The following is a 14,128-nucleotide window of genomic DNA, read 5'->3' as shown; positions in this document are numbered from 1 at the left end:
TTTTATAATATTAACTGCCATGACTACGAATCATGCACCATATTAGGAATTTTATACATATTTTTTTTTTTTTTTTTCTTTTTGCGGTATGTGGGCCTCTCACTGTTGTGGCCTCTCCCGTTGCGGAGCACAGGCTCCGGATGCGCAGGCCCAGCGGCCATGGCTCACGGGCCCAGCCGCTCCGCGGCATATGGGATCCTCCCAGACCGGGGCACGAACCTGTATCCCCTGCATCGGCAGGCGGACTCTTAACCACTGCGCCACCAGGGAGGCCCCATATTTTATTTAATCCTCACGACAATCTTGCAAGTTAGATATAATTATTCTTAATGTGTAAATGAAGAAATTAAGAGGTTGTTAGTGAGACTCAAATGGCCTCATTCCCAAATCCACCTTCCATCTGTAATGCCATACTTTCTCCTATCATGCTGATATATTAGTTTGCTGAGCTGATCTACTCTTGTTAGGCATTTGGGGTTATTTCTGATTTCTTGAGGTGCTAATAATATCCCATAAAAATTATTTTGTAAGCATAATCATCCTGGGTCCCCACGTAGCTCAGTTTCTACAGAGCCACATAGCACTGCCCAAAAGTAATTTAAAAAATGAATACCAATATTCATTCTGTCTCTCAAAGAAAAATCACAGGGGATCCAATTCAAAACTCATAACAATACTTCCCACATCTCCTTCCTTCATTCCCCAGTTCTCTCACACTCTATAACTGCTGCAGAGGCAATTACAGTCTGAACCCCCCAAACTCCCTACAAGCCCAAGCCCTGCAGCTCTTCTATCTCCATATGCCTGCCCGTTGGCTCTTTATTTTATAGATCAAAGCAGCTTCTTGGGTCGATCCTTTCCCTGGCCCTGGCCATTCTGGTCCGGCTTCTCTATATTCATTCTAATAATCCAACCCCAAAGGAAAGAAGTCTCATTTTGTGGGAGTTGGAAATATGGACTTTGCAGAAACAAACAGAAGAAATCTGGGAACACTCACACATGAATACATTTTATTCACGTATTTGTAAGTTAAGGTTTTTGGGTTTTATTTTTTTTTCATTTTAGGATTCCCCATCCCCCAACTCCACCCCCTGTGCATGAATTATAGTCTCCAAAGTGAGATTCATGGGTCACTGAATAGATCTGTAACAGTGAATAGTTTTAATGAAGAAGTATTCCTACTAATTAAAAAGATACATCCTATGATTATAACGAAGTTGACTTGTCATAAGGCTTATAAAAATACATTTTTACTTTATTTGCCTTTTTAGGTGGTCAATGTATTTTATGATTACAGCTAAAGTTTATTATAAAATTCTGATTACTTTATAATAACTAGTAAACCTCTATATGTTAAATGCAATAGTATACAAAATACAAGTAGCCCCAAACTTCCCTGTTTTCTCTTCTCTAACGGCCTAAAGAAGAAAAGAGATTTAGACTCTGGTAATGGCCCCTTCAGCTGCTAGGTATTCCCCTAAGAGGCTTTCTTTTGGTTTTGGCCAGCCCTCAAGTTCTTATCTCTGATCAGTCACTGATCTTGGGACTGGTTTGGGGTTATCTCTGAAGAAAATTGTGAAGTAACCAAAGCTTTTGTTTGGCATGCCCCAGATGGCTTTGGCATCTACTTCCTATCTCTGGTACTTTTTTCCCAGGTCCCCCTATCAACTTTTCCTTTGGAATCATATCAATCATTTACATATCAGTAGAACTTTAACCCTGTATATTCCCCTTCTCCGGGATGTTTGCTTGCTATTCCTTATCTCTGATTGTGAACACAAAGGTTTGTTTCCCGTCCTGGAGTTTTAATCACTAACGAGTTAATAGAGAAACGGTTGGAGGAGAGAGGCTGCCCGAGTGTCTTCTCTTGAGGTTGTACAGACGGTCCCGACTTAGGGTGATTCAACTTAGTGAATTTTCGGCTTTATGATGGTGCAAAAATGATAGACATTCTGCAGAAACCATATTAAAAATTGTAAATTTGGTGTTTTTTTTTCAGGCTAGCTGTGTGCAGTAGGATATTCTTTTATGATGCTGGGCAACCAGCAAGCCACAGTTCCCAGTCAGCCACGCGATCATGAGGATACACAACGAATACACTCACAACCTTCTGTACCCAGACAACCATTTTGTTTTTCACGTTCAGTCTAGTATTCAATAAATTACATGAGATAGTCAACACTTTATTATAAAGTAGGCTTTGTGTTAGATGATTTTGCCCAACTGTAGGCTCATGGAAGTGTTCTGAGCACGTTTAAGGTAGACTGGGCTAAGCTAGGATGTTTGGTACGTTAGGTGTATTAAATGCATTTTCAACATGTTATTTTCAACTTAAGATGGGTGTATCAAGACGTAACCCCATCAGAAGTTGAGGAAAATCTGTATTTTATAAGTATATATATTCTCAGTTTATGAATATGGCCAGCTCTCAACTTACTGTTTTTATGTAACTCCAAGTTTTGAGGTCAAGTGCACTTCTGTGTCCACACCCCAGTCTTGCATGGGTTCACCCACGCAAACATGAGGAAGGACAGATAAGTGGTAAAACGTGGAATTTACTAGTTAGGGAAAGAAATACATGCTATTCATTAGGAATAAATTACTAAACTCACTTTCTATGCCATTCTTATCTCTTCTTTTTACAATGCATCTCTGGTGTCAGACTAAACCTAGAGCTTTTTTTGTTTTCTTTTCCTTTTTCTTTTTTTCCCCAGTTTGACAAATGGACAGACTCTCAAAGGAGAAGAATCCTGACAGGGCTGTTAGAACGCTGCTCCCTGTCACAGCAAAAGTTCTGCTGTCGAAAGCTTCAAGAAAAAATTCCAGCAGAAGCTCTGGATTTTACTACCAAGCTTCCAAGGGTGTTATCTTTATATATCTTTTCTTTCCTGGATCCCCGAAGCCTTTGTCGTTGTGCACAGGTAAAGACAAAGAAGCAGTGTATGGCATCTTGTAAAGACAGCCTAGAAAACGCTGAAACTTGAGAGAAAAAACAGCACGTACACAAAACCAAGAAGTAGATGAGATGCTCAGTATGACTAGTCTGTACAGTTTGAATTAACCCTCATCTCCTTTGTGTCTGACTCTGCACTTAGTGCTCAAGAGTGGGAAAAAGTGTAAGACACTACTAAGTGTCCACAAAATAGTATTAACTAGCTGGGGAAACAAATACACATGTATGTAATTGTTCAGCAGGACAGTCTTATATTGCACAGCACAGAACTACAGTAAAATCCTAAACTGTAGAGTGCAGGCCATTCATAAATAGAAAAGCTTAAAATAAGGTGCTAATGCAATAATTACAAAAGAATATGAGACAAAAAGTCTTCAGAGTAGGCAGATGTGCTCACAGGGGTGAGGTTGGGAAAGGATCTGACCATTATTTTCTTGCAAGTAATTCCATGGTGTATTAAAGTATATTATTTAAGATAGAAAACTGATAGTCATTTTGTTGATTCTTTTCATAGCCTAGTAAGACCAGAAATTACCTGTTACTTTGCATTCACATATGTGTAACATGGTAACTTTAGTTTTTAAGATTAAGAAAATGAATGCAGTAAGATATATGAATTATTCAATGGTCAGGGAACTAGGATCCCGCAAGCCAAAAATGTACTCAAAGGAAACATAGGGAAGGAGGCCTTTGTGAGTATTCTATAATATTCAGGGCCTCGAAAGAAAATATATGACTTAAAATCTTTATTTATTTTATATATTTTGTATATATATTATATATGTTTTATAAATAAGAATAAAGAAAACAGATTTTAAGTTGTGACTATAAAAATTAAAATTTTCTCCATGGAAAAGAACACTATAAATAAATCCAAAGAGTAAACAAGAGGGAATTCCCTGGCGGTCCAGTGGCTAAGACTCTATACTTTCACTGCCGAGGGCCCAGGGTTCAGTTCCTGGTCAGGGTTCAGTTGCTGCAAGCCGTATGGTACTGCCAAAAAAAAAAAACAAAAAAAAAGTACACAGAGAGAAAAACATATGGCCAGCAAGGAGCTAATTTCCTTATTTTTTAAAGAACTACTATAAATCTACATTCAGAAAAAAAAAACCCAGCAGAAAAATGAGCTAAGGAAGTGAACAAGTAGTTTACAGAAAGAAAAGCAGGTATTTCTAAAATATGTAAAACGTTTAGCCTCATTATCGTACCATCTTTCATGACTCAGATGGATTGAGTCATTTTTTTTAATGATACTATTTTATATTGGTGGAGGTGTGGGGAAACAAGCACTTTCATATATTGTTGGTAGATAAATTGATGCAACCATGACGGAGAACAATTTGTAGTATTCAATTTTTAAATAAAGATTCCCTTTGCCCCAGCAGTTCCACTTCTTGGAATTTGTCTGATGGGCATACTTCAACACATGCAAAAATTATGTCTGTGTAAGAATATTGCAACATAGTTTGTAGTAGCAAAATGTTGGAAAACAATGGAAGTGTCTGCTAATAGGGGACCGGTTGCAACCATCTCCACAATATATCAGTGAAAAAAGCAAAAGTGCAGAGTTGTCCTACCATTTTGGAAAGAAAAAATAAGAGTATATCCATATCTGTTAATATTCTGGAATGACACACAAGAAGCTGGTAACAATGGTTGCATCCAGGGAGGGAAATGAGTGGCTAAATGACAGGTATGAGAGAGACTTCTTTTTTACCTTGTGCCCCTTGGTGTCTTTGAATTTAGTATTAATGTACACATATTACTTATTCCAAAAATGAAACAATTTTTTAAAAAAGCACAGCGGGGGCTTCCCTCGTGGCGCAGTGGTTGAGAGTCTGCCTGCTGATGCAGGGGACACGGGTTCGTGCCCTGGTCTGGGAAGATCCCACATGCCGCGGAGCGGCTGGGCCCATGAGCCATGGCCGCTGAGCGCCTGCGTGTCCAGAGCCTGTGCTCCGCAACGGGAGAGGCCACAACAATGAGAGGCCCGCGTACCGCAAAAAAAAAAAAAAAAAAAAAAAAGCAAGCAAAGCGGGACTTCCCTGGTGGTGCAGTGGTTAAGACTCCGTGCTCCCAATGCAGTGGGCCCAGGTTCGATTTCCGGTCAGGCAACTAGATCCCACATGCATGCCACAACTAAGGAGCCCACCTGCCACAACTAAGACCCGGCACAACCAAATAAGAAAATAAATAAATAACTATTTAAAAAGAAAAAGAAAAAAAAGCATAGCATTTTAAAAATATTTATTTATTTATTTATTTATTTATTTTTGGCTGTGTTGGGTCTTCGTTGCTGCGCCCGGGCTTTCTCTAGTTGCAGCGAGCAGGGGCTACTGTTCGTTGTGGTGCACGGGCTTCTCATTGCAGTGGCTTTTCTTTGTTGCAGAGCACGGGCATGTGGACTTCAGTGGTTGTGGCTCGCAGGCTCTAGAGCGCGGGCTCAGTGGTTGTGGCACACAGGCTTTGTTGCTCCGCAGCACGTGGGATCTTCCCGGTCCAGAGCTTGAACCCGTGTCCCTTGCATTGGCAGGCAGATTGTTAACAACTGCGCCATCAGGAAAGTCCCCAACATAGCATTTTAAGTGCCCGATAATAGGAGAGTATCATACAGTCATATGATGAATTACTATGCAGCCATTAGAAAACATGTTTTGGAAGAACAGAGATGCTTATTATGTGTAAAATGAAGAAAGCATGATTTTAAGTTGTATACAGAGTTTCCCAGTTTTGTTTCGTATATGCCTAGGAGACAGATGGCAAGGAAAAGAACTCTACCAAGCTGTTAATAATGGTCATCTCTGGGCCTCCCTGGTGGCGCAAGTGGTTGAGAGTCCGCCTGCCGATGCAGGGGATACGGGTTCGTGCCCCGGTCTGGGAGGATCCCATATGCCGCGGAGCGGCTGGGCCCGTGAGCCATGGCCGCTGAGCCTGCGCGTCCGGAGCCTGCGCGTCCGGAGCCTGTGCTCCGCAACGGGGGAGGCCACAACAGTGAGAGGCCCGCATACCGCAAAAAAAAAAAAAAAAAAAAAAAAAATAATGGTCATCTCTGATTGATGGGGTTATGGGTATTGTTTTCCTTCAAGCTTCTCAGAATTTTCCAAGTGTTTCACAATGAGAATGTTATCATTCCAGGGAGATGTTATTTTAAATTAACTAATCCTCTCATCTATGTGCACCATATGTCAGTCTTGCAAGATTTCAGCATCGTATTTTATTCCCAGAACTGACTGTGAGGCGGTTGTTCTTCAGCTAGATTTAAAGTAAACAGTAAAGTCATTGCACCAAAATGAGCTTTGAGCTGTTTAAAAATATGGTGGGGGGTGCTTTATAGTTTTTTGTATTGTTAACTTTTTTTTTTTTTTTTGGCTGCATTGGGTCTTCGTTGCTGCACGCAGGCTTTCTTTAGTTGCAGTGAGTGGGGGCTACTCTTCGTTGCGGTGCACAGGCTTCTCATTGCGGTGGCTTCTCTTGTTGCGGAGCACAGGCTCTAGGCGCGCAGGCTTCAGTAGTTGTGGCACGTGGGCTCAGTAGTTGTGGCTCGCTGGCTCTAGAGCGTGGGCTCAGCAGTTGTGGCACACGGGTTTCGTTGCTCCTGGCATGTGGGATCTTCCCGGACCAGGGATCAAACCTGTGTCCCCTGCATTGGCAGGCGGATTCTTAACCACTGTGCCACCAGGGAAGTCCCTATCTTATAGTTTTGAAAGCTCTTACCTACCCTTCTCCTCATTCCTGTTTAGTTTAAAAAACAAAAAACAACACAAAGAAAACTTTATTTACCCCGGTGGGGGGACCCCCAACTTAAATACCCAGGTCTAAACCAGATCTAAGGTTCCTCTTTTCAGAGGAAAAGAGTGGGAATTGAGCAACTTTTCTCCCCATCCTCTCCTTCCCAAACCTCACCTCTCGATTGAATTGAGTTAACTAACCATACGGAGATTAAGGGCTGTGTAGTTTCATGTCTGGTTGAACAAAGTAGATGTGATTTCTGTTTCTGCCCGCAGGGCTCTATCAGATCCTCTAAGCTTTTTCCTCCTTCCAGCTCCTGAACTTGTCATTACTTCTAATTGTGCCCTCTCCGGCATGCCTCTCTCCTGCACGTCTCATCTTCAGCGCATAAAACAATCCTAGACATGATAGGACGGAAGGAGGGGGGAAGAGAGGGATAGGTAAATGGATGGGGATGGGTAGCAAGTTCCATTATAGAGTGTTCTGCTTATTTTGGGGGCACTCAAACATTATTCATTATTTAGTTAATCTTGAAAAAGAGGCCAGTTTTCTAAGGATGAAATTTGAGTTTGAAGGTTAGCTCTCATCTTTGCAACTCTTGATAAGAGACATAGAATGCCTAGTCTCAACTTTATTTATGGACTTGACTCTAGTTTCTAACAAAACTTACTCAAAACCTGGAGTAAATTATTGTAAGTACTACTACACATAATAGGGTCACCTCCACTATTTGCTGGATGTGTAGGATTGACACTAAAGCTATGGAAATGGAATGTATAGAACAAATACTTAATGCTCTATTGAAACTTAAAGGCTATTTAGGACACTCCAAGATAGTATTAGCAATGGTGTTCCCTTTATAACATTTATATTTAGTTAAATCATAAGAATGGAGGGAAAAAAGGAAGCATATGATGAAAAGAATAAGCAATGTGCCAACCGGAGTTTCTGTAACTTTCATATAACTTTCATATGGAGACCTTCAGGAACCTTTAGGAAGTTCCAAAGTCTATCTGAGCCTCAGTTTCCTCATTTGCAATATGAGAATAATAATTATACTTCCCTCCTTAGGTTGCTATGAGAATGGTTAATAGGTGCTCAATAAACATTAGTTGACTCTGATTCTAAGTCTGAATTAACATTAAAAAAATCCTTCTGCCTGGCTAGGCAGCACTTCAGGCAGTAGGTAACTAAGCTGTGATCTGGAAGAAAGGGACAGCTCAAAACCTAGAAAAAGTGAGCATGTAAACTGAATAGTTTTTTTTTTTTTAATTTGTGTTGTTTTTCCAGGTGAGCTGGCATTGGAAGAACTTAACTGAACTGGATCAGCTCTGGATGCTCAAATGTTTACGGTTTAATTGGTACATCAATTTCTCTCCAACTCCCTTTGAGCAGGGTATATGGAAGAAACACTATATTCAAATGGTGAAAGAACTCCATGTTACCAAGCCCAAGGTAAATCTGGGGAAAGAAGCAACAAAATTACAAACATCCACTATGTAGGAATTCTAGAACTAAGACTAAATGATCAATCTTGAAGTTGGGGAAGGCAGTTGACTCAAAGGAAATATACTGTTGATGTGACTTTAAAATTCTCCTTTTCTGAGAACTTGATGGCGCTTTTCAAGGTATCCATGTGAGTTGAGAACTGTCACCTGACACTGCCAAACCACAGTTCCACCCAGGTTAGGACTGGGAGCTCCTCACTCTTCAGATTCCTGGATTTCTGTGTCTCTGGTGCCTATACCACAGAGTTCTGACACTGGGATTCTGGGCGAGTGTGCAGTCCTTATTACCTATGGGTCATCACACTTTACGTAACTGATCCAAATTTTCTATGATTCTACCAGACGAACTGAAGTTTATTTTTGTATCATTTATAAAGAAGAGTTTTGCAATAAATTAGTAATTAGGGAAGGGCATAATGGGTATGTTAAAGTTTTTTTACCCTAGAAACTAGCAATGTAAAGCATTTACATACAATCATAAAAAGTAAATAATGTGAGCATAATATTTTCTAGTGGTTTTGCATGCATTATAACCAATGTTTATGTTCATTCTTGTAGTCACAGTTAATTAGGTAACTTATGGGAAATTTTTATGAGCTTTTTCTTTATGGCATGATCTAATATATACTTACAGAGTTATGCATTGTTTTGTACAGTAGATGAGTTCCTGAAAAATTATGTGTAAATTTAAAAAGTTTAATGATTTTTAAAACCACAGGGGTTTTCTGTAAAAAAGCTGCAGTGAATCCTTTTCAAATTGAAGAATCCGTTTGAAATATGAATAGTCAGCTCCTGAGCTGACTATTTAGCATGCTCATTTAGGTTTCGTTCTATTGTTTGCTCGAAGAAGAAGCCATCTACATTTAATAGAGTAATAAACTATGCATAATTAATATTGTTATAATTGCAATGATAAAACTAGTCTTTCTGAGTTCAATAATTGGTGTTCTCCATGAGGATTTCTTTAAAAAAGAAATTTTTAAACTGAACTGGTAGACAAGTTATTTTAAAAATTACAATAGCTATGACTTTTTTTATCAAAAGACTTTTCTTTCTTTTTAAAAAATTTATTTATTTTTATTTTTGGCTGCGTTGGGTCTTTGTTGCTGCGCGCGGGCTTTCTCTAGTTGCCACGAGTGGGGGCTACTCTTCATTGCCGTGCGTGGACTTCTCATTGCGGTGGCTTCTCTTGTTGCGGAGCACGGGCTCCAGGCGCACAGACTTCAGTAGTTGCGGCATGCAGGCTCAGTAGTTGTGGCTCGCGGACTATAGAGCGCAGGCTCAGTAGTTGTGGTGCACAGACTTAGTTGCTCTGCGGCATGTGGGATCTTCCTGGACCAGGGCTCAAACCCGTGTCCCTACATTGGCAGGTGGATTCTTAACCACTGCGCCACCAGGGAAGTCCCCATGGGGCTTTTCTTGACTCTCGTTCTCAATTGTAGGCAGGAAATGGCATTCAATGGCTGAAGCATGGGCTGGTCTGAGGCAGAGGAGAGAAAAGTAATTAACCAACTTGTAGAATGAAAAAAGTTTTTTGTGTTTTTTTTGCGGTACGCGGGCCTCTCGCTGTCGCGGCTTCTCCCGTTGCGGAGCACAGGCTCCGGACGCGCGGGCTCAGCGGCCATGGCTCACGGGCCCAGCCGCTTCGCGGCATGTGGGATCTTCCCCGACCGGGGCACGAACCTGTGTCCCCTGCATCAGCAGGGGGGGCTCTCAAGCACTGCGCCACCAGGGAAGCCCCTGAAGAAAGGTTTTGAGTATTATATATAATACTGACTTTAATGCTTCGTCTTCAGCAATAACTTTCTCCACAAAATATTTATGCATAACTATATTTTAAAATAATGAATAGTTCTGATGCAAGAAAATTGCCACATCTTTGCTTAGTATTAAATTTCTGTAGGTAGTACTTTTTAATATACCAATTTTAATACCAATTCTACATAAACTCTTTCAGAAAATAGAGGAAGAGGGAACACTGCCCAACTCATAACCTTTGTACCAAAACTAGATAAAGACTTTAAAAGAAAACAAAACAAAACCACAGACCAATACCCCTCATGAACACAGACACAAAAATCCTTTAAAAATATTGGCAAATTAAATCCAGTAATATATAAAAAAGAATAATAAATGATGACCAAGTGGGATGTATCCAAGGAGAATAAAGTTGGCATAATATTCAAAAATCAATCCATGTAATTCACAGAATAAAAGAGAAAAGATGTATGGTCATTTCAATATATGCAAACAAAAGCATTCAAAATTTTTTCAACATTCACAATTTTAAAAATTCTCAAAAAGACTTTGGGTAAAGGGAACAAGATTTTTGTTTACTTAACAGAAAAGTCATCAGTTTTTCTTTATTACCTATTCTGTTAATGGGTCAAATATTGTGTACTTTTCAGAATTAATGATGCTTATTTATATATAGTTACTAGCATGCACGCCTAAATTTTCTCCCCTGAAATTGCTTTTTATTATCATGTATTATTTATTCTCAATAGTGTTAAACAAGACTTCTTCCAGCAAAAACAGACAGATTTCATTCAATATGAACTCAGAGAAATGAAATGAATGTCCATTTTATTTACTTTATTTTATTTTATTTTTTTGTCCGCGCTGTGTGGCTTGGGATTTTAGTTGCCTGACCAGGAATCGAACCCGAGCCCTAGGCAGTGAAAGCGCAGAGTCCTAGCCACTGCACCACCAGGGAATTCCCTGAATGTCCATTTAAAATGAGATCTGCACAAAATATTGAATACTAAACCAGTAATGAGCTATCAGTTATATAAATGTAAAATGTCTTCTTACTCTATTAATTGCAATCACTCACTAAATGAATAAATATTTATTAAATACATAACAGTATTTAACCCTGCTTTCTGGAAGCCTAGTCTAGTGGCTCAGGACACAGACAAGCAAATAATAACAACATTGAATACTAAGTGCTATCTGGTAATAGAAATATATACAAAGAACAGTTGAAACAAGGATAAGAAATTAACTGACTCTGCTTGGAGGGACTGGGGAATTTTTTTAATTTTCACAAACAAGTCAAGCAAACCAATTTACTGAGCAAAGCTTCCCTAACCTCTTAAAGAACAAAAAGTAAACCTTTAATGGCTTCTCAGCATACCACTACCACTTCCCTTAGGCTACAACCACATAAAAACCTTATGAATTTTATACACAAAAAATAGACTTTCATTTTGGGCAATTAAAGCAGAAGTATTCTTTGCGAACGGCTGAAGTTTTGATAACTGATAAAATCTATGAAGTCCACCCCTACATAATCGAAATTGTCTCTGTGTTTTAGGTATACTTAGGGCTGGGGTACTTTTTTTTTAGAATGTGTATATTTTTATGAATAAATTAACTGCAGTTGTGGAAAACTGTACAATGATATTGTAGGAGAGGGGACAGTTCAGGATAGAGAGGTTCAGTGTGTGGACTTGAAGCAGGATAGTCCTGGATTCAAATTCTGACCCTGGGTCAATACTTAGGTAGTAGTAATGAGCAAATTAATTAGTTTATCCTATTTCAGTTTCCTCTTCTGTAAAATGGGAGTAGTTACAATTACCTTTTAGAGTTATTGTGAAGGTTAAATAAAGTAACACATGAACACTTCTGAGACAGTGCCTGGCACATAGCAAGTAGTCCTGGGTTGGTGGCTGCTATAATCATTGTCACCATTATCATTGCCATCATGGTGATGATGGTGTTCTTTGTTTTACTTCTGTTATTATTATAGTATTTTGAGAACAGAAATAATTAATTTTCTTCTTCTAGACACCTCCAAAAGATGGGTTTGTGATCACTGATGTTCAACCAGTTACAAGCAGTTCTCCAGAGGAAAAGCCGTCCGCTTCATCAGCTTTCCGGTCCTCTTCCTCTTTGAGAAAGAAGAACCACCCAGGGGAGAAAGAACTCCCACCCTGGCGATCCTCTGACAAACATCCAACTGATATCATTCGCTTCAATTACCTGGACAACTGTGACCCCATTGAGCAAAGCTGGAAAGGGTGAGAGTCATGCCCTTCTCCACTTCTTTTGCTTTTAGAAACAATCTACTGGCACTTCAGTCTATGAAAAGATGAAAACAGAACTTACTGTGAAATACAAATGCTTTTCACTACGTAGAAGCAAAAAGTAATTGAAAAGTAAATGAACCATTATTGGTAAATTTGCCCGGTTCTTTAGGATTTGTTTGCATTTTGTAGCTGTAATGCTTTCCTTACAGCTTCTTTTAATATTTTAATACCTCAGATTCCAATCCAGTACCATAAAGTTCATTCTAGTCTTTTCCTTTTCCACAGTTGTATCTCCCTTCTGTGACAGAGGGAGGGATATACAAATATGTACATCTCCATATACATATCTCCATATATATATATACATATATAATTTTGATTATATATTATATGTACATATATAATTTTATATAAAATGTATTATATATAGTACATACACAGAGTATATATCTACTTAACAAATTCTGAAAGTAATTTCAGAATTGCTAACTAATATCATTATCGAAACAAATCTACTAACTAGAATTCAATATTTGTTTCTGGTTTTTTTTGCCTTTAGCCTGGGTATATACACATACTACTGTGTTCAAAAGTCCTGTGGGTTCTTTTCTTTAAATATCCCCTTCCCCATGCGAGTATGTTATGTGATTCTAGAGTTAAAACTATGTAAAACTATACAAAAAGCATACAGAAGGTGGACTCAGAGAATCACCCCTCCATCTCCTCCACTCTACCGCACATTGATCTTTTCCACCCCATTCCCACTTACAAATCCCATGCGTTTCTGGTTTATCTCCCAGTGTTGCTTTTTGCACAACGTTGCAAAATATGCCATTTTTCAACTCTCTGATCGGCAAAAACTTTAGAGTTTGACAGTATATTCTGTTGGTGAGGCTGTGGGCAAGCAGGTACCCTCATACACTGCTGGAGGGAACATACATCAGCTCAAACCTTGTGGAGAAAAATTGTACAGCATCCAGCAAAAAATATCTGTATTTATTTTGACCCAGCAATCCCACTTCTAGGAATCAACCTTGAAAATACCAAAAGTACGCCAGCACAAGGATATTTATTGCAGTATTGTTTATGATTTTGAAATACTGGAAATAACTTAAGTGCCCATAAATAGGAGAGTGTTTGTTGAATAAACTATCTATGGTCCATTCACACAATGGAGTAATAGGCAACTGTAAAAATGAATGAGGAAGATCTCTATGAAAGGGTGAGGAGTGATTTCCAGGGTACATAGTTAAGTGAGAAAAGCAAATTGCAAAAGAGTGTCTCTAGTATCCTACACATAATGTAGAAAGAAAAGAGAGTACGAAAATATACATCTGTAGGTACATATGTATCTGTTCAATTGTTAACACACACACACACGCACGCACACAGGATAAACAAGAAATTAAGGAAACAAAATTTGAAAATGTTTTAATACATTTTTCATAGTTTTAGGTTCTATTTCAACAGATTAACATCAAGGCAGCATAAGATAGTGACAGTGTACAGGCTCAGGGGCCATACTGCATGGGTTCAAATCCAGACTCCCACACTTCTAGCTGTGTGACCCTGGGGAGTCCCTTAACTTCTCTGTGCCTGTTTCCACCTCTGTAAAATGGCAATAGTAGTAATACCTGAGTCATAGGATCACTGTGAGGATTAATATATGTAGCATGCTTATAATAGTGCCTGGCACATAGTAAGTAAGCATTTTTTTTTAGTACGATGGCTTCTAAAAGGATATTATTTGGCTAAAAAAGGAGAGGTAATCCCAGAAGGCTTGATGACTTAGGGACATTCAAATTACATTGGGGTCCTTTGGAGGTGAGATGAGAGTGGTATCCCTAATTAAGCAAGAATTGAGCTCTTTTGTTTTGTTTTTTGCGGTATGCAGGCCTCTCACT

General features: G+C 39.1%; 1 protein-coding gene across 2 annotated transcripts in view; it reads left to right on the top strand.

The window, feature by feature from the left end:
* Positions 1-14,128, top strand: part of FBXO16 (F-box protein 16) — a 54,924-nt gene that overhangs the window by 16,603 nt on the left and 24,193 nt on the right. The window contains exons 4-6 of one of the 2 annotated variants that reach the window (XM_060101430.1): positions 2,715-2,921; positions 7,973-8,137; positions 11,983-12,215. In XM_060101430.1, coding sequence (XP_059957413.1) covers positions 2,715-2,921; positions 7,973-8,137; positions 11,983-12,215 — 605 coding nt within the window. The remainder of the gene's footprint in view (positions 1-2,714; positions 2,922-7,972; positions 8,138-11,982; positions 12,216-14,128) is intronic. The other variant, XM_060101431.1, reaches the window with a different exon arrangement.

Source organism: Mesoplodon densirostris, chromosome 6 (genome assembly GCF_025265405.1).
Source record: "Mesoplodon densirostris isolate mMesDen1 chromosome 6, mMesDen1 primary haplotype, whole genome shotgun sequence".
Lineage (NCBI taxonomy): Eukaryota > Metazoa > Chordata > Mammalia > Artiodactyla > Ziphiidae > Mesoplodon > Mesoplodon densirostris.
The sequence above is the reverse complement of the archived record's forward strand: the minus strand, read 5'-3'. Positions and strand labels throughout refer to the sequence as shown.